This window comes from Anticarsia gemmatalis, chromosome 2 (assembly GCF_050436995.1).
Source record: "Anticarsia gemmatalis isolate Benzon Research Colony breed Stoneville strain chromosome 2, ilAntGemm2 primary, whole genome shotgun sequence".
Classification (NCBI taxonomy): domain Eukaryota; kingdom Metazoa; phylum Arthropoda; class Insecta; order Lepidoptera; family Erebidae; genus Anticarsia; species Anticarsia gemmatalis.
Window position 1 is genome coordinate 11,391,195 of NC_134746.1, and position 20,175 is coordinate 11,411,369.

Sequence of the window (20,175 nt, forward strand, 5' to 3'; positions counted from 1 at the left end):
TCTTTAATTTAATTAGGTGCGCTCACAGCTAATAATATTACGCGCACACATCAAATTGATACCTTTTAGCGAAGCGTAGATTTATGCAATAATGGATTTTGCTTCGGGGAACATTTCATCCAGGGCGCATGGATCACTGGGAATTATGTTACGAGATTTTTACGCATCGATTGCGTTGTTCGTAAATGGAAAGCGCAATTTTGTTATGGAATTGCAGTTCGTATTTATGGGTCGTTTGTTTTGTTTACTAGATACATTGAAGAATGCTTATCCTTATAACTTGAGAGACCTATTGCGTAATTGTACGTATTGAAAAAAGGGTGTTAGCTGAATGAAACCATTTTTTATTACAGTATTGATGTCAAACGGTTAATGAAATCACCATTATGTCAGTATGTAAATATTCAAATGTATTTTCGGAATACAGCACACATTCAACACTTTCCGTCCATTACTGTATACTTTACAACGAGATAAACATCAATTTGCATGTCAGAATTTCCTCATTTTCACTTTATTTACTGTTCATCAAATTACAAACGCAGGTCTAAATTGAAACACGGAATCGGGTCAGCACTTAAATCGTCACCCACTTGCAAATTGTGCAATGTAGGTGCAGCTATTTTGTTGAACCGACGATACCCTCACAAAATTATCGTTGCGAGTTAAATTTATAACAAAAAGGAGGTCAGAGTACTGCAAGCGACGATAACTTATATACTCCTGAAATTATGCACTTTATTGTTGTATATTTGGATAAACGGAACTAAGAAATGAAAATGCATTGTTGTTGCATCAATGACAAATACTATAAAACTGAGGTTATGATACTCTCTCAATTGCGTCTTTTTTAAATATCAGCCCTTAACAGACCATTGAAAAACCAGTATATGTATCTTTGATATCATAAGGCAAAGTGTTAACACCTCAGTAGAATACGTACCTACGCTCAAAAAGAATGGACATCGATCAATATAATAGGTGCACGATAACGTGGCATATTTTATAAATATACATATCACAAGCCCACAGTCTTACGAGAACAATGAAAAAAACTGTCACATACACACAGTTGGTGGTATTGAGCAAAAACTCTGATATTTCCCACCATCCCTAAGAGCATCTCATTCATCTGAGCGAGGCATTAGCCATTCAGCAAACGTTCATTTCACCGCGCTTTCATTCCTGTGCCAAAGGCAGCTGCACTGAAAGGATACGCTTTCAATGCTCCCATATGTAAGGAATAAAGAGTCCACGCGAGCCTGGGGAAAGCCTCGACAACGGTATAATACTTATTGTTTGAAGTAATCTGCTTTTCTGCTATTTAACTGCTGTCCGAAGTGACAGCTCTATTCTGTTAGGTTTACCGACAAAATATGCTTTATGCTTTTTCAAACTAACTTTCGAATTATGGCTTAATCTTCTTATTAACATAATTTTCGCTATTCAAGACGACCGCAACTTTTTAAACCACTCACGCGAAATTTCGGATAGTTTTTTGTGCAAACACCACAACTTCGGCCCGTTAAAACTTATCATTACTTTATGAACACCGATTGATCATTTTAAAAACAAACTCGGCAGAACGGCGCTTTAACTAAACCATTAATCATAGAGTAAAATTATATTCAATCCATTTTTGGTCTGTAATATTGAAATAACTTTCATGCATAAATGCTACTAAATTGCCGTGTAATTAAAATGTTAACCACAAAACATGGCGGGATGTCGACGCTGTCGTGCCAAACTGTGCATTACGTTTAAAAATAACTCGTGCTGCTTTATGGATAAACATAATTCCGTGTTGATGAGGTGTAACATACATCTACATAAAGTTATTGTGTTACAAAATAACATTGTTGACAAATTAGAAAGCTTATTTATATAAACTATTTAAGTACGCTGTTCATTTCATGTAGCAATTTAGTTTGTGCCAACATTTTAAAATAGAAAGTACGATAATAATTGTAATAAAGAGAAATAAGTACATATTTAGTTAGGGCAGTCACGTTTTCAGCTTTACTAATACGTACAAAGAAACGCGTCGGTCCCAGTTAATTAAAATAACAACGGCAAAGAATGAATTCCGGATAAAACAAAAGTATGCTTACGTTGCGATGGCGGCATAATTAACATGGTAGAGATTTGATTTAAAATGTTGAAAATTTTGATACAAAGGCTAATAGACTGTAATAAATTTATTGGTGGATAGGGGCTGGTGCTGTTCGGATATTGTGAATGACATAAGAATGAAGGGAACACAATAGGAGTCGTTCTTCGTAGGTGGCATTATAAAGTTCTATCATTCATCACTTCAATTGAATGGCCACAGGACTGAAGAGTTTACTATTTTTAAACTAGATTATATTTTCAAAAGATGCATGGTTCAACGGGCGCAAGGCACGGTTAGGAAACCAACAAAATAAATCTGACACGCTCCTAAAATCTGCATAGAAGGCCATTTAACTTTATTCTAGTGAAGTATAGCTACGAAAAGCAGAGCTTGCAAAATCACGAAGACGCCTGAAATTTAGTAGGGGCCTAATGGCTTTACCCGCGACGTAGTATATATTTTTAACGAAGCCCCGAACTGTTTACAATATAACTTTTAACAACTTTATAAGAACGTTGTTGCGATGACAGATCATTATGTTAATGGCTGCCATAAAGACAGCGTATTTATTTACACGGTGCAAGAGTTGTTTACATTTTAAATTATCTCTCTCAAGTAGATTGTTTACATTAGTTTTTTTACTTGTAACTAATAACTTTGTAACAGTAGCGTAGGTATTATTTTACCAAAAAAAAAAACAAATCTACTTTTTAATTCATTTAACGTTTTTATGAATAGATCGTTTGATCCAATTAAAACCTCTTTTAATCGAATTACGGGCGTTAAAACATAAATCTTTATAGTCTATGCTCCACTTCAAGAGTTACTCTTCGTTCGGAAATCGAAAGAAGTGGTATTCTAGTCGAGTCGGCCATCACTCATCGTTACAATCGGAGGGGATTTAGTTAACAAATGGATCGGTTGTATAGTCGGCCGGTCAATTTGATCCAATTTGTGGGATATGGCCGTCGCCACTTTAGCTAGATTGGCTCGGACAGATGGCAGGATACGTGTGGATTAGATGCATGCTTTTTGTACGTTTTATGTCTATTGAACTGAGCTGGTATCCGTTGTAAATAATACGGGGAGAGCTAGTAGCTTTCCGATAGGATTATTACATAATATTGATGCACACTCAACCAAATTTAAGCTTTTTATAAACAAGTAGACAAGTTGAATACAAATTTTTAGTCAATTACATAGAGCGGATTATACAAAAGTAGAATTTATTCCAATAAGAAATATCATATTCCTCACGAAGAATTAAATGTCAAAATCGTTTTCATTGTTAAGTCAAGTCTAGAATTATTTTTTTAAACGAAATGAATTTTTTGAATAGAATGAACTTTTGTTATTTCAGTGGCAAACTTGAATTTGTTAGTTGATTGAATGTCAGTGTTGAGTAACATTTGCAATATTATCATTGATTGTATCGCTTCGAACACGTACGGTAGTAATAAGCGTACTTAAGTATTGCAACATTCCTATTTCGTTAGATAACCATCGATCTAACACGAGATTCTATCGAGATAATGTCAGAAATTATAAACGTCAATCCGCGTTGTAACTTCCAATTTAATTGCAATAAGCTTAATTTAAATTATTTATTTATTTTTTCAACGTTGTATGTAAAAATATGTTTTTAAAATAGTTACATCTACATAAGTATGCATTTATTAAAAATAATTATCAGAATAATGCATCATTATTGTCAAAAATATATTCGATTTATTTGAAAGAACGCAAAACTTTAAAAATAATTATTTATCTACATCTACACTTTTTAATACAATATGAAGCAATCTACCTTAATTTGTTAAAGTTGTGTGCTTTTACATAGGTATTTATGACAAATAGAGTCTATTGTTTAAACCATAGACAAGACTTTACCACAACATCAACAGTATGTTTTTCAATAGACAAACCATGGGTTTCCCCATGAATGTTTGCGAATTATAATAATAATATGTATATGAAACCAAGTTGTTTATTCCATAAATGAAGTTCATTAAAGTATGAGTAATCAAACCATTCATTATGTTTCATGAATGAACGGCTTCTTTGTAGTGTTATCAATATAAAAAATGTCGTAAGGAAATATTTTATTGATAACCTTTTCATGGCATTATACAAAAATATACTATACTAAAGTCACGTACACAAAGTCTTGATTGCAGTAATCTGAATTATAAACCGTTTTATAACTTAGCTTTATATTTTATTATTTATATTAATCTATGACATCTATACTAATATTATAAAGCTGAAGAGTTTGTTCGTTTGTTTGTTTGTTTGAACGCGCTAATCTCAGGAACTACTGGTCCGATTTGGAAATTTCTTCCCCTTCATAATAAACATATTAAATCACGCCTTCCCGTAGGGTGGACAGAGAACGGCGAAAGCCAATTGGTACGATACTTACATATTGTTTCATTCTTTAGTCCCTTAATATTAGGAGATATTGATTTACACAATATCATTCCTTTTTTCTGCAGCAAAAACCGTCCCATAAAAATTTATATAAGCATAGATATTTCGACCCCCAAATATCAATTACCAAAAAAGGTTCATATCAAAACCGAAACGATCGAACGTAATTAAAACAATAGCCTTTATTTGTCCAATTTAATTGAATTCCCCTATATTTGAGCCGTTTAACTTAAACGTTAGCGTGTGATAAGCTCCAACATTACAAGCTTTTAGACTTCGCCGTAGCGATGTTTAGATAACAGATAAAACTCAAATTACCAAGTTTAACTGAACCATTTTGTTCAGTTATCGTGAGTAAATAAACCCCTTTTTATGTTACTTCCGTAATAGTTTAACGTGGTGGGTAAAATTATGCCTCTATTATTACTATTTTAAATGCATTTTGGGTCGATCATAAATTAAACCGAGCTGTGTTCATGCTGAATTTATTTACTTCCACGTTTGTCTAAATAAAGTTAAAAATTGTAACATGACGAAATAAATAAATGACGCGCCATATGTCATAATCCTAAATCAATTTATAGCTGTGTACTGCCAACATAATAAAAAAAACTACAAATAAATCACATGTAAAAATACAACGTTTCCAATTTTAAATCCTATTCGGCCATCCATCTTGCACGCATAGACAAACTGTCGGTATGAATAAGAATAAAGACGAAAAGTGCACAGACAACATTGGCAAACAGCCAGCGCATTCGAATGTTGGAAAATGAAAATTACCGTTACATACTAAGTCTAGATGAAAATAAATATTTGTTGTTTACAAACGCGCCGTCGTGAAGCTTTCATAGTTTTAACATAAACATACGGCGACATGAAGGCTTTCCATACTTTTACATAAGTATTTTGTCTGTAAGAAATTCGCTGGTAGAGTTTTGCTTTAGTTTTGGTTGTTTAATAAACGATAAAATAGCGTCTATCTATATTTTCGGTAGCTATCTGTTATAGGTACGAAGTTTACCATTGAACGCTGTCTTAAATATGAACACAGTATGCCATTAGTTTTTGAAGCTCTTACTGTCCCACTGCTGGGCAAGTGTCTCATACCGAACGAGGGAGGCGTAATGCCTTTAGTCCACCACGCTAGCCAAGTGCGGGTTCTAGACTTTGCATGCCCTCAAGAAATGTATTAAACAAATTTTAAGTATGCAAAGTTTTGCTACGATGTTTTCATAAACATAATTAACTTGTCTAAAAATACCTACATAGTTCGGAATAAATAACATACGTCTAGTTAATGAAGAATGATGTAAGGTAGCATTAAATGCATTCCTTAATAAATGTTAAATTACCATTGTTGCACGCGATGTTAAATATCTTGACATCTGTATGGCCGTACTTTATTCTAATCTACCTACACTTTATTCAAACCTACGTTCTAACGAGCTTTACAATTTACCTAGCCAGTACTATAAAATATTTATAAAAGCGTTTTAGGTTATCGTTGTATTTTCAATTTATTTTTTATTTAAAAAATAACTTCATTTAATTTAACAGAAAGTATAAATCCGTAACACGACTGAATTATACCGGCCAGCGCCATCTATCTCGAGTAATCGGAACTTACTTACAACGCTTACTACGAGAAGTCACTTTCAAGTTAGTTCGACACAAACTCGAATGTACTTCGAAATTCTAACCTATTTTTTCCTCTAATCGGGTATTAGGTAAACCGCGGGGTATTCTCTGTCTGAATTACGGTACATTTTGACACAAATCTCTCAAAGTTCGGTCTCACGTTGCAGTTGGCTCGCTAGCGGCTGCGGTTTACCGCTCCCTGACACTAATGCCGCTAATACGTAACAAGTTAAAACTTCAGCCCAAACTTTATGGAGTTCACGTTTTAGGTCTATTAAGTCTGTGTTTTAGAAGGATTAGCTGTTTGAATGATTTTACGGATTTGCGGTTAATTTAGCCGTGGAATGTTGGACATCTTTTTGCTACTAGTTTGTGTAGAAACATTCTTCCATTTTTTGCCTGCTGCATTAGACAGCTTAAGTTATATTTTAGCTCAGTTTTTTGATAGAATGTAGAGTATTGGAGAGCTTCATAGTCAGAGTATTCACCATAAAATACTGATAATTGTGATTATAATTGAATTTAAAACAATAATTGAGCCACAGTTTTATTGTTGTCTCCTAAATTCGTCAATTGTTCCTAATATTGCTATCAATAGTACGTGGGTGAGACATAACTTTACTAACGAATTCGTTTTCTTTATTACAGTCTCGCTATTCGGCGTTATTGCCATCGTCTACACCCACTCTGTTTATCAACATTTTTATACTCAAGTAAGATAGACGTAAACATTGTTTGTCTGGGGTAATTTGAGAGAATACAAATAATATAATATACAAAAACACGCCTTTTTAATGCTTTCATTGGGGTACACAGAGATCACAGAAAAAACATTGTTAATTATTTTAAAATGCTTGCAAACATTCAGAGGTTCTCGATTAAGTAGTAATCTACTTAATCGAGAACCTATAAATGTTTGTGAGCACATTCGGACACTTTTATCACTATAAAGATGAGAAATTAAGTTAGTTTAATAATACGGATTTAAGTAAAAGCTAGTAGCTTTAATATATACTACATGACTTAATGCAAACAAATTAAATTCTCTCAGACAAAACATGAAATTGCTCTGTGAGTTGAACTCTTGAGATAAAGTAAGGTTGATGGTATTCCATTTGTCAAAGGTCAAGTCCAATATTCGCGTGCACTTTACCCTTTAAGCTCGACTCTTGAACCCCTTGACATTTCGGGACTCTTTTCATATTTAGGTACTTTTTACAGGAATCTTTTAATGGAAGATCTTCAGTTCATAGACTTCTTTTAATAGAAATGTTTTTGCTATTTTCGAATACTATCAAGCTTACTATGTTCTATGGACATTTTTTATGGCATAATTATTCAGCTCTAATACCGTTTTTTCTTTAACTACATCACAATCCAAAAATAAACAGCTATGAAACGATCAATCGAGATACACATAGTATTACTACATGACACTGCAAATCAGTTCTTTATTTATGTTTATAAAATCATAACTTTTTGGTTTTAGAATTCATCAAATATATCGCTCAATGATTTTATAATGTTTTTTTATCCGTGAGAAGCACTCGAATGCTAGGCAGCTAACCTTCGAATCGAATTAAAATGGTCTGATTTACGTGAAATGACGTCATAGTGCAATAGGTGAGATTACATTATTAACTCAAGTTTAATACAATATTGTAAGCTGCTTCTAAACTCGTTCCATGGTTGAGTTTGATGATGATGAATTTGACCTTATGACATTAACGCGATAACAAGGTTTTATAATCGGAATTGCAGTAACTATTATGTTTAATGCGATAACTTTTTGTCTAGGATTTTTTAGTTTGAGCCATAATCTCTTTTACTGCCGATTTAAAGAATGTATTTGCTGTGTAACAAGACACCTCATAGATTATTTAGAAATATCTTTATAAAATATACATTTTGATGAAATAATAAGTCATCAAATTTTTACTTCCTAAGATTAATTCTCATATGAAATTAGAGAATAATCATGCAACTTGAAAGTGTAAAAGGTGATATACTTCTCTACACCCTACCACTTTGGTAAATTCCCTTTACAGTAAAAAAACTTTTTTATTCTTAGCTGTATCTCGTCCGGTCATGTGTTTAATCCATTAGAATTCTTTCAAACAAAGTATTGGTAGGTATGTGCCAAGATCCAGTGACCCATTCTAAGATAAACCACGTCAATGCATGACGACATTTAGGTCGCTAAGTTACGCTTTACTTCTCCTTAATACTGTCGCGTCCGTTCTAGATCTGTATTGAAATATAAATATAATAATGATAGTTTAAACACGGCGATGTGTTTAAACTATCATTTTTATATTTCCCAGGCTGCTTTTCAAACTATACAACTATTAAGAAATATATATTTCCCAGGTTAGTTTTATCCATATCGGCTAAGCTGTTCTTATGTGAAAAAACAAACAAATGCATACACTTTCACATTTATAATATTAAGTTAGTACGTATTGATAATAAGGTTTAATGGGGCATGTTTACGGCAGCTTATAAACTCATCAATTACTAACAGTTTTACTAACATTTTTATCAAACAAATGACTGTGTCGTATAAGCACACAATTTAACGTAAATAAAACAAAAAATAAAGCTATTTATCTTCCAGGCACGGACCGTCGCCTTTTGATTAACAACGACGCCCTTGGGATTTGTGAAATCCCTAAACAATTTCCGAACTAATTCAATGTCTGTCCGTACGTCAAACTGACCTAATTCTTGTTTTACAAGACTTTCATGACGCTAATGCGCTGAAATAACAAGTCGGGTAAGGTGCGAAGCGTCTCAACTCCCGCCAATTAGGAGCCACACAGCAGCCATTAGCGCGAGGAAGACGCAAATGTGTTGTCATTAACACGTAGGCAGAATGCGATAAATGCCTTTGCCTCGGCTCTATGTGTATGTGCACTTAATATCATGTTGTTTATGGAAATTTGCATACCGTCTTGAGGTTATGCATTTAAATTAGCTAATCTTTATATCACCGCGTGCTCGGAAGTTTGCTTGTGATGTTTTAAACTTGACATTCATAAATAAAGTAATCAACGCGATCGTCTTCGGTGTTTCGTGATTTAGAACAAACGTGTGATGCATTTAATTAAAGAGCTGTGTAGAAGTTTTGTTGGCCCAACCTTCTCGGGTAGAGAAAAGGTAATTTGATTAAATGGCGAACGTTATTTATTTGTAGAATTGCACTTTTCTTTTGTACACATGATGCTAGAACACTTGCTTTTAAAGATAAACTTACACATTCTTTGTCGTTTTGCAATATAGTAAAGATTTAAGTAAGAGAATCTATTACAACTTTTACTCGATCCTAAAGACGTTCCTGTATGTAAGTCTAATAAAAACATTTAATTACATAATTATTTCGTCTACACGAATATTTTTACGACATTAATGTGTAAATGGCATGTTTTAAGAGCCATTATTAGTTATATTTATTTGTACAATTCGACCTTACACTCGATCGTAGTTTGAACATGACGTTGCCTAGGTCATTTAATCGATGTACTGAAATAGATTTTATAAACTGTTACACCATTTATTACGTGACTAATTTTAGGTCAGTAGGTTTAGGCTAGAAACGTCACTCTAACTCTATTTTATTTTTTTTCTGTACTGCGAATCTACCACCATCGACTACCGAAAAGCGGCTAGCTATTGTTTTTTTTATATGAAGATCTGATCAGCGCCTCTAGCGGGTGCCATAGGAACAATTTTTGAAGTACATTTTAAATGTGAAACTCTCAGTATCCGATAGTACTGACTACAGAATCGCGCTACTGCTGTCTTGATAGAATCGGAATAAGTCTTCCTGCGTTCATCCTACAGCCTCACTTATGATGTCGCCTCTAATACCGATACGATCATAACTCACAGCTTCCACGGGAAACACTCAACAGCGTTAAACGAACACGACCAGCACAGATGCACAAAGTACATCTATTTCCACGCGGATCTTGAAATCAAAATAATCTAATGCATCAATTGTCACTCGTCCTGTGCAAATTGTCTGAATCAACTGAAGGAAATTACTAACTACCGCATACCTATATGATGGCCTCGCTTATGCAACGCAAATGTGTTTTTTTCTTACGCTAAATTAGTTAATTTGCTTTGTTCAGGCCGCTTGAGTGGTTTGTTCCGTCCCCTACTGAGCATTCATTCGAGTGCATTCTCAATGCAATTCGAACAACCCCTCTTCATAATTTGTACAACCAATGTTTGTTTAGGTGGTGACTAATCTTGTGTCACAGTTATTTATGCCTTCCTTTCCTATTGTAGCTTAACAGGATTAGGTTAACAGGCAATATGATTAATTATATCTATATTTTTGTACTTGTATCTTGAAAACGTAAAAAGAAAATAGGAGTGTTATATCACAAAATAAACTTTACTTTACTTTCCTTTCAGTTTCAAGTCTTAATCAAAGAAATTTCTAGTAAGCGATCACAAAATGTACAAACATTCTTTTGCTCCGTTGGCTGTAAACAACGCTTTCTTACTGTCTCGTTCTTCTCATGTTTTATTCCCCCAATAACCCTTCCGGAGACACGGAACACTCCCATTTACCTCTTGCACTCACGTGACGCCGGCTTGTCCTATTTTCGGCTTACGATTCGTCTCCCTCCTTCAACTTATTCGTACCTACATATTTATGAGATATTTAACGTTTGCCAGTCAAATCAGACGTGTACCGAAAAATAGACCTAATATCGAAGCTAGCGTGACAGTAATTGACGGGATAAATAATCCATTAATATGACATTTTCTGATAATGTTATTGATAAGATTGAGTGTCATTACAGCTTTTGGCCTTCAGTGACTTTTTAGAGAAAATTATCGGTCTATTTATTTATTCTGTCAGTAAAACGAAACAATGATTGATATCACAATTCGATGACGGAACATTATTTTCTAATCTGACGTTAAGAACATGTTAATTAGTCTGGAGCAGCACTTGACACCCTGGTGACGAGGTCCAACCTGTCACGCCATGCCACACCCACATCCAAACAAATTCTCCACTTGAACGAGTGCGGAACAAGTTCGTATCAGCTGTTTACGTGCCGCGAGCCTATCGATACGTCACCCATCCATCGCTCCTTCGATACTCAATAGATGAAGTAGATCAACCCCGAGTCAGCAATGTATTTTCAAAAGTGGAAACCCAACCGTTTACGTGACCTTTATTCTCACAATAGATACCTTCATCTGAGTAAGCGAAAGTCGAATAGAGCGAAGAAGAAATGTGTCATCGTAATAAAATGATTGTTGAAGCCACTAGAATCTGATAGTAAGGGTGTGTGAGCGGAGCATGCGCGCTGGCCAAGGACACGCGCCGCGCCTCAGTCTGGCGGGAGGCAGCGCCGCGGCCGCCTGCCCTCTCGGACACCACCTCTATGTCCCACGATGCGGAGTGCCGCAGTGGCCGACGCGTAAGTCCGACCCGAACACCGCATGCCAGACCCAGCCCCAGTTCCGGCACCGGCCCGCAGAGCGACCTTAAGCTCGGAAGCCCCGCGGTCGCTCCGATTCAGTCTTGTAATTGGATTTTGTCGTTCGATAAGCAACGTTATTCTGATTTGATTGGCGAACGCTTTCCGCTTCGATATTGCAGCTTGCTTCTTTCACTTCCTCCGAGAGAGTCTCGTAGCTTTATGTGTAGCCGCTTTATATGTATCGAAAGAAAATTAGTATAATATCGAATGTGATATGACAACTTACGTAACGCAGTATTACGGAGTCACTGGTGCATCACGATGCGATTGTAAGATCAGTGCACGAGTGTAGAGTTGAGCGGGCACTTGTCGCGAGTGAACTGTTGTCAGTGGACATGACTTGCTGGGAGAGCGTAGGACTGCTGGGCCCATGCGCGCTACTCGCCTCGTCTGATGTCAGGGTGAGTGCTGTACCCCGAGGAACCGACCATCCCCTATACGGATTAAAATCCACAATATTCACTCCTGTGAATACAATAATATACCTAATTATATCTACATAGCTAAATTCGAAACACCGGTATCCTTTAATAATACTTCCCTTCGTATCAAAGGCTCAACTGACCCTTGAAATAATTCTAGGTATACATTTCTAAATCATTGAATCACCCCTTTTACAAAAGTGGTTATAGAGGTATAGTTGCGAATTTGATAAACATAAATAACGTATTAATCTGTTATTGTGTATTATTGGATATGCTAATTACGGTAATTACCTGGTGATTAACTAATTAGGGAGTGTTTTCAACAACAAATATATTAGCACTAAATGAAGGTCTACTAATTAGGTTGTGTGTGAGAAATATCATTTATATTCGAGGTCGTGGATTGTGAAGTGATCAGTGAGAATGGTGTCGATAGTGCTTCTAACCACCGAGGAGGTGCTTCAAAGAAATGGATTTTGGTACTGCTTGGATACCACGTGGGTCACAGAAGAAATGGAACCATTCGAAGAAGTTAAACAAGAACATATGTTTATTAAACCACTTTCAAGAGACTTTTACTACGCCAAGTATCCTGATATACCGAGAAGTGAATCAGATGACGAGAATTCTTTAAGCTTAAATGGATTTAAAAGCAAACACCGAGAGTGGAAATCTAAGATCTGCGTGAGAAAATTCGATGCGCAACGACGTAACTCAAGCCAATCCTACTTAAGCTGGAGCGAAGCAGGATTAACTAGAAGTGGCTCACTGAATAACGAAACCAAAAGAGTTACTTCCCTGGTTGAAAATAGAAGCAAGGAAATACTGCCTACAGCCGACAACAATAAGATATTGTCTACACAAAACAACGACGAAAAAGTACTCAACTTTTTGAAGCGTTTACAAGAGAGCGTACCTCCGCCACCCGTTGAAGATTTAGAACACTCGAGACACATAAGCTCAGGTTCAATAGAACTCCCAAAAATATGTGTTAACTTCAATGAAATTGAGCTACCAGACTATAATGATTTCGAACATAATAAAATACAGCAAATTGAGAAAGATGACGTTTTATTGCCAACGACGTCGACATTAAAGAAACTCAAAAGGAAAGTGAGCTTCAAACTAAATAATTCTAAGACGGAATTTGAAAGTAATGAATCGTGGTACGACTCGATTTATGGAGTTTCAGGTCTTATTTTGTCGACTTCTGATAACTTGGAGCAAAAAACGATCTCTACAGATTTTAATGATTCGTTAAACGATCCGGACACAGTGAATTATTTAACGTCTTGGTCTGAAATATTAATGGAATGCGATGTAGATGACAGTATTCTACAAAGCAAGGATTCCTTAAATCCTCCTGAAGAATTGATCAGTCAATCACATACAGATGCATTTATAGAGGACTTCATATTCGAGGAAAATGAAGGCAACGAAACGGGATACGCAAGATTTGCCATTTATAAAATACATCAAACGTTAAAAATTCAAGGTCACGATATGTTGGACTCCTCATCTATGAAAGACTTGAGTGAAACTGAAGATAATTACGTTAACGAAACGCGAAGGGGTCCGTTATTTTTTGGGACAGTGTACCGTTTAGCTCCTAATTCGATTGACGATGTTCGAGACTCGGTAAATAATGTACCATCAAGTAGGTGACGACATATATTTATTTACGATAACTGTAAACTATTTTAAAAATAAATGTCATTTAAATGTTATTGAGACTTTTTTTACACAATACCTCTTAGTCATGCTAGATTCCATGCAATTCTGTCATTAATTTTGCATAGTAGTAGTGCACTTAAAAGGTCGAAGACTTCTAATCAAATAGAACAGTCTGTTGTCATTGTAAGCGCTTTTTGTAATTCAAATTTTATTTTATTGATCTACAAACATGACAGTTTGTTGGATAGATGATAGAAATGATTGTTATTGTTACAGCCTCCAGAGAACGAACTGCAGAAGAATTCAGACCGCGTGCTATCGGAGCACGAGTTGCGGGTCCAGAGATCGTTGCAAAAGCTCAATGTGCCGGAATGGTAAGTACCAGTTATTTTTCCAATACACAACATACTATGTCACATTTATATCTAACGTGAAATGGCCTATAGGTTATCGAAAGGGCAATCAATGTTCAATCACTGCGTTATGTTTATACATCAGCCTAAGTCGTAATAAATAAATATAGCCTATGTTATGGCTACGATTATATACCGATAAAATCACAACGTTCATTAATCACAAGCGATCCAAACAATCGGACAATTTAAGTTATAAATATTTAAGTTTATTTGACAGTGTAATATTCGTGTTCGTGATGGCTTATAATTTAGTTTAACGTATATTTTTGCTGTAAAATAAAAAGAGCGATCATTTTCTTGGTAAAACTTAAAAATATACGAGCATAAAGTTTAAGCCCGTCTCGCTTCACTCACAATCATGTCAAGGTTTTAGGAAAGGCGTTCGATAAAGTATACCACGATTTATTTTGTCCTGCTCTAAGAACTTCTAACGAATTATTATCTCAGATATTTGAAAAGTGCGCCTGTCACCGTTTTAGGTCAGAGTTTAAAATTTTAAATGACTGTACAAGCTACGAAACAATTTAAGGCACGTCTACGGCTTGGCTTATTAGGGCGTGCTCCAAGATTTCGAAATTATTCGTAAGTTTTTTCCGAGTCAAATATTTTACAGGTTTCTTTCCACAAATCTTTGAACTTTTTCAACTTCACTTTACATTACCTAGAATAGCTTCGCTTACGAAACGTAACGTATATAAAAGCGTTTTAGAAATGATCAGTTGTTTGATTACTAAAGATACTTAACTAGGAATTATTTTTCATAGAAAATATTTATATAACTTTGAATAATATTATAGAGATTACTATATTTATGAGAGTGTAGCATGTCCAAGATAATTAGCTCTAGTGAGTCTTTATTATAATTAGTGATGTCGTAATTGCATCTCGTCTTGTTTAACAGGGCTTATTAGCAATTAGATGCTAGCTTGAGCCGACATTATTATGTCTATATGGCCATTATATTTTAACTACAGTATCACAGAATAGCAATCTATAACATCCTAGATATCATGTAATTTTCAACTGACGTTTACCTTTATTAGTCCCATAGGTTCTCTTTATTGAATACATTTTTATTATACAGGTTTTATACCTCCATCTGACTTTTCAACTTCAATAAACAATACCATAGTAATTTTAGGTAACGAACAATCACAAAAACATTATGAACGTCAATCATTCATTTGACTGTCGTCTCCACATTTTTGTTACATCACAAAATGTCCTTCGTGTGTCGTATTTCAATTACAATATTAAAAGTCTGAACACTCTCGTAAATTGGTAGCTTTACGACCAACTCTTTATGTATTAAACTCTTTACTTCGGTCTATTCAATCCACTATGTCTCTTTAGTAGCAGTCTGAAGGCATAATGCCGAACCATCATGGCTTCCCGTATAGGTTTTATGACTCAATTTCAATTCGTAAAGCTTTATACAATCTAGCTAGTAGCTTTATTCACAAATCTCTGTTCAAATTAACAATTACAGTCATTTGATTCTATTTACGAGTTTTTGTACAATTCTATGACTATTTCAAATGTTTTTCAATTGTATATCATCTGTTTTGGAAGTCATAAGCTAGCTATCAAAATACTAAATGGTTGACACGTGTTATGAATTGGGAGAGCCAATTAATGTGTCCGGTTTTCTCCATTGTACCCACGATACTGGAGATAAATGCTAAACAATTTTTTGATAAAGAAACTATAGCATTAGGGGGCATTACGTACATATCAAAGAGGTACCTATAGACTGGTATAGAGACGCTAAAATATGGCCCTTTTGACCATCACTTCAGTATCCAACAAATTCTCATACATTTTGCGTTTTGTGCGACCAAATACGTAAGTCAAGTATGACCAAGCAGGTTCTGTGTCAATTAATTACACGGCTATTAACCTATTGACTCCGTTCCTTCATCTTAACGTTTTAATTGATCGTTTAGATACGTGGTTTCTTAGGCTTATTTTAATTAAGCTTATAATTAATGAGTTGTCAAAAATCTGATTAAGTTTTTGAATTATGTTTTTTTTTTATGAAGAATTTTTCACTTTTTATTTATGAAGCTTTTAAAAATTATTTGTAATATAAAATGTTTACTAGTTGTTTAGTATTTTTCGTCTGTGTGTTTTTAATAGTTAAAGTTTTAAAAGTAATCATTTCAGCATGACTAGTTCGACCTAATGACTGATTCAAATGCGTTTCTTTGTTAGAAAGATTGAATTAATCTAATCAGTCGCAATCGACCTTCCTAATGTAATAGCACTGTGTTGTGTTATCTCATAGAGAATTGTAACTCGAGCTATTTATAATACAATAGAATGCTATAGGTCACATTCGAGTAAAGGCTAATTTAATGCCTATTTTTGAAACGATATACGACCAAGTATAATACATCATTAAGTTGTACTTACATTTATGTATGTGTAATATATAAAATCACGCCTTTTTTCATAGGGATAGGCAGAGCCCGGAGACTACTACTTGATACGATCCTTGCAAACTATTAGCTAGAAAACCGGAGAAGAATTGCAATCTTCACTTTAGGTGGTCATTCATTTTCGCACTAATTGAATGGAGCATATAAGTATTCAAAACGTAGCTAGATACCGTATATGATGTTTATTAAAAAATCCATATTTTAAACTTATTAACATCAATAGAATCTAGATTTTTACGGTCACAAGACTAATCACTGGTATGTTTTACAGGTACAAAAACGCCCCAGCGCCGCGCGAGGGCTTCCTCTTGCGCAAGCGCTTGTCTGACGCGTCCGCGTCGGCGGCACGCTGGAGCGGGCTCAACTCGAAGACCACGTCGCTGGGCAGCCTCGGCGGGAACGCTCAGCCGCCACCGCCACAGCTTAGCCCACACACCACCAGCTTCGGACGGTGGTCTACCAGCCGGCTTAACTCTAACCAAGTGAGTCATTTTCATCAAAAGATAATGAGTAACGCGATAAAGTGTCGTCTTCATAGGAATTTTACTATCGGGATTTCCTCTGATCATCGTCAGAGCTTATTTAGCGTATGCTTAAGTACATATTATTTAACAAGTCTCTGCAACGTGCATTTGTCTTTGATGATAAATTACAGCGTGATGGTTTTTATATTTAATTGTGAGATTATATAGCGTGTTCCAAACAATCAGAGAGATTGACTATAGAAGTTTACAAAAAGTGCATGGGAATTTTATTTTCTCTTTCTGCCTACGAATAAAATATGCGACATGAATAGAATATGCGTGAAACTGATCTTGAAGTAATACTATAATGCATGAGTGATCAACAACCAATGCGGGCGCACAGTTCAGCCACCTCGAGACCCGAGACTAATCTACTTCTGTTCGACATTTCTTCTAGTAGTAAATTCATACGGCTTCTCGAGTAGCTTCCTTCTAACGGTTCATTCACCGATTTATTCTTGTTATGTAAACGAACCTATTGTACTGATACTGAATTGCGTTGTTTGAATTTTAATAGTGACCGAGCGATCAACCGTAAAATGACCAGTGGTTAAATGTTTGAGGAAAATTCTGGAACTAATGAAGCGGACCGCCACTTCCTTGCCGAGAGAATGTCATTCATTTATCTTTGATGTCGGTCTATTATGTTTTTGTCACTTAACGACTCTATCTACAGCTCATAGATTTTTGTTCCTTGTTTTGTATTTTATAATTTATTTGTTTGTAACACACGGTTTCAATCAACATGGTGTCGTTTCCTGTTAGAATGAGAGCCACCCCATGTCCCTCGGGTGTCGCATGCGTGCAATGTGAGGTATTTCCCGCGGGCCTGCTGTCTGATATTACCGACCTAATAAATAACGGCAATAAAAAAATGTCTAACTTTTGCCTTTTTAACTTTAATGTCTTTTTAAATCGCGTCCCCGTCTTAACAGTTTACTATTCTACTACACGATATCATAATGCGGTGCAGCTGCGCAAAGTTATAAAAAGATATTTTTAAGGGACCGTTTTGTAGAGAAATTGCCGTGCCATGAATTGCCCTAGCAATAAGCAAGAACCACTTCCAGAAATGAAAGACAAGACAAAGACAGGCTTGAGACTTTTTATTCCTTCAAGAAAATAAAAAAGAAGTAGGTTACAATGTGTTACACTCTGTTAAAATATTGGATCTAATACAGTATTGTTTTGTTCCCAGACGTCACCGTGTTCTTCGACTCGCAGCAGCATCAGAGGCACCAGTCCCCTGTGCTCTCCCTCCGCTCGCTCCTCGTTCAGCGCCCGTCAGCCCTACCTCGGTTGGAGGAGTCAGGAGCGACTGAACAGCACACCAAGGACCCCACATGAGAGGTACGTAGCAAGAAGTGTAGAATTTTTTCAGGTTGGTCTGTGTCTTCATTTTAGATTTCTGGTTTGAGTGACTCTGCTTAAATAGGATTAAGTTTAGTAAATGCGCAATATCTAGAGTGTGAGTAAACTTATTTTAGCTTTTTTTTATAAACAGTATCTTAAATTGATTGACGACTGCATTCATCGTTTCTTATGAAATTTCATCAAAGTGAATTCTAAAACTACAGATTTAGAATAAATTTTACTCAAAATTCTTGTTACAATTCCAGGCTAGCATCATCCCTCCTCCAATCAACGCCAAAGTCGGAGGTGTCGGAGGCGTCGAAGGCGTCGGAAGAGATCCAGACGTCCATCAAGGAGGTGACGTCGGCCATCGTGCACTACGTGTCGGGCCTGGAGCCGGCCAACGGCGACATTGACAGGCAACCCTCGCCGCGCTCCAGTCAGAAGTTATACTGGCTCGAGAGCTCCTTCGTTGGTAAGTATTATTAAGTAGGCTCTAGGATCTATCTTGACAAAGGTTTTTTGTGTTTTTATGTACACCTTATGTCGACAGTAGATGAAGTGTTCAGTATTGAACGTATACGTGTTGGCTGCGCAGGTACAAAGCCGCTGGAGTCGCCGCAGACGCCGCTGGTGGCGGAGGCGCTGCCGCCGCGGCCGCCGTCGTCGCTGCGGCTGGAGCACCGCGCGGCGCCCGGTGAGCGAGCGTGACGCCTGCGGGCACTTCACATACACAGCGTACACTGCAGGTCGCTCCTCTCTACACATTCCACGCCGCAATGGACGTGTCTCCCCCGAAATATTCGACCCGACGAACGCATCGCGTGATTTTTGACCACCATAATGCACCACAATGACGGTTGCGAAAAATCATGAAATTTGCATTTATGTTTTAAGAGTCTGAACCTGCAGTGTCTCCACTTTGTTAATTTTTATGTTACGTTAATACTCTGTGCGTTATTTTTGTGCTGTTCTGTGTATTTAGTTATTTGTGAAATGACACCTCTCGGCGCGCACGCCTGAGGGGTTTCATTTTGTGAAAATCTATGTGTAATAGAGCTTTATAGACTGTGTGTAAGACTCAGGACCATTATTATAATATTATTATTAATTATTATTTGTGTCAACGTTTGCACCGTTTTGAACTCCCGATATCAATTATTATTGTGTACAAGTGATTTTTTTTATTTTGCATTGTGGAAATAAGCACTTGCTTGTAGACGCTTACTTTTAATTTATGTGTTTGTCACTCGCAGCTTTATATTTAATTATAACTTGGCGGTAAAGCTACCGATAAAACTTGTTAAAAGCCAAACTAAAGTTGCCAACACAACACATACGACACCCGCCAAGTTTATTTATAATGATATATACCGTTAACATAAAAATTATGAAAGGTTAATTATTACAATGCAATGTTTATTATTGATGCATTTCTGTTAAGAAGTTTCATTCTTATTAATTTTTATCATTGTTACGGAAATAAGCTTTCCATTATAAATTCTGGTACCTAAATCAAATATTATTATATGATTATAATGAAATAGTCATAGTTAAGATTATTTTTTGTTTTAGATATTGCCATAATTATAATTTCAATAGTAATCTGACATGAACCAGTAATTTCTACTAGTAATAATTTCGT

The 20,175-nt window shown here is 35.8% G+C and overlaps 1 protein-coding gene across 4 annotated transcripts in view; it reads left to right on the forward strand.

Moving 5' to 3' along the window:
* The window catches only part of LOC142984672 (uncharacterized), a 102,342-nt gene that overhangs the window by 76,212 nt on the left and 5,955 nt on the right, over nucleotides 1–20,175 (forward strand). For all 4 annotated transcript variants that reach the window (XM_076132444.1, XM_076132427.1, XM_076132453.1 and 1 more), the window contains exons 4-8: nucleotides 14,073–14,170; nucleotides 16,925–17,135; nucleotides 18,376–18,527; nucleotides 18,797–19,005; nucleotides 19,129–19,227. In XM_076132444.1, coding sequence (XP_075988559.1) covers nucleotides 14,073–14,170; nucleotides 16,925–17,135; nucleotides 18,376–18,527; nucleotides 18,797–19,005; nucleotides 19,129–19,227 — 769 coding nt within the window. The remainder of the gene's footprint in view (nucleotides 1–14,072; nucleotides 14,171–16,924; nucleotides 17,136–18,375; nucleotides 18,528–18,796; nucleotides 19,006–19,128; nucleotides 19,228–20,175) is intronic.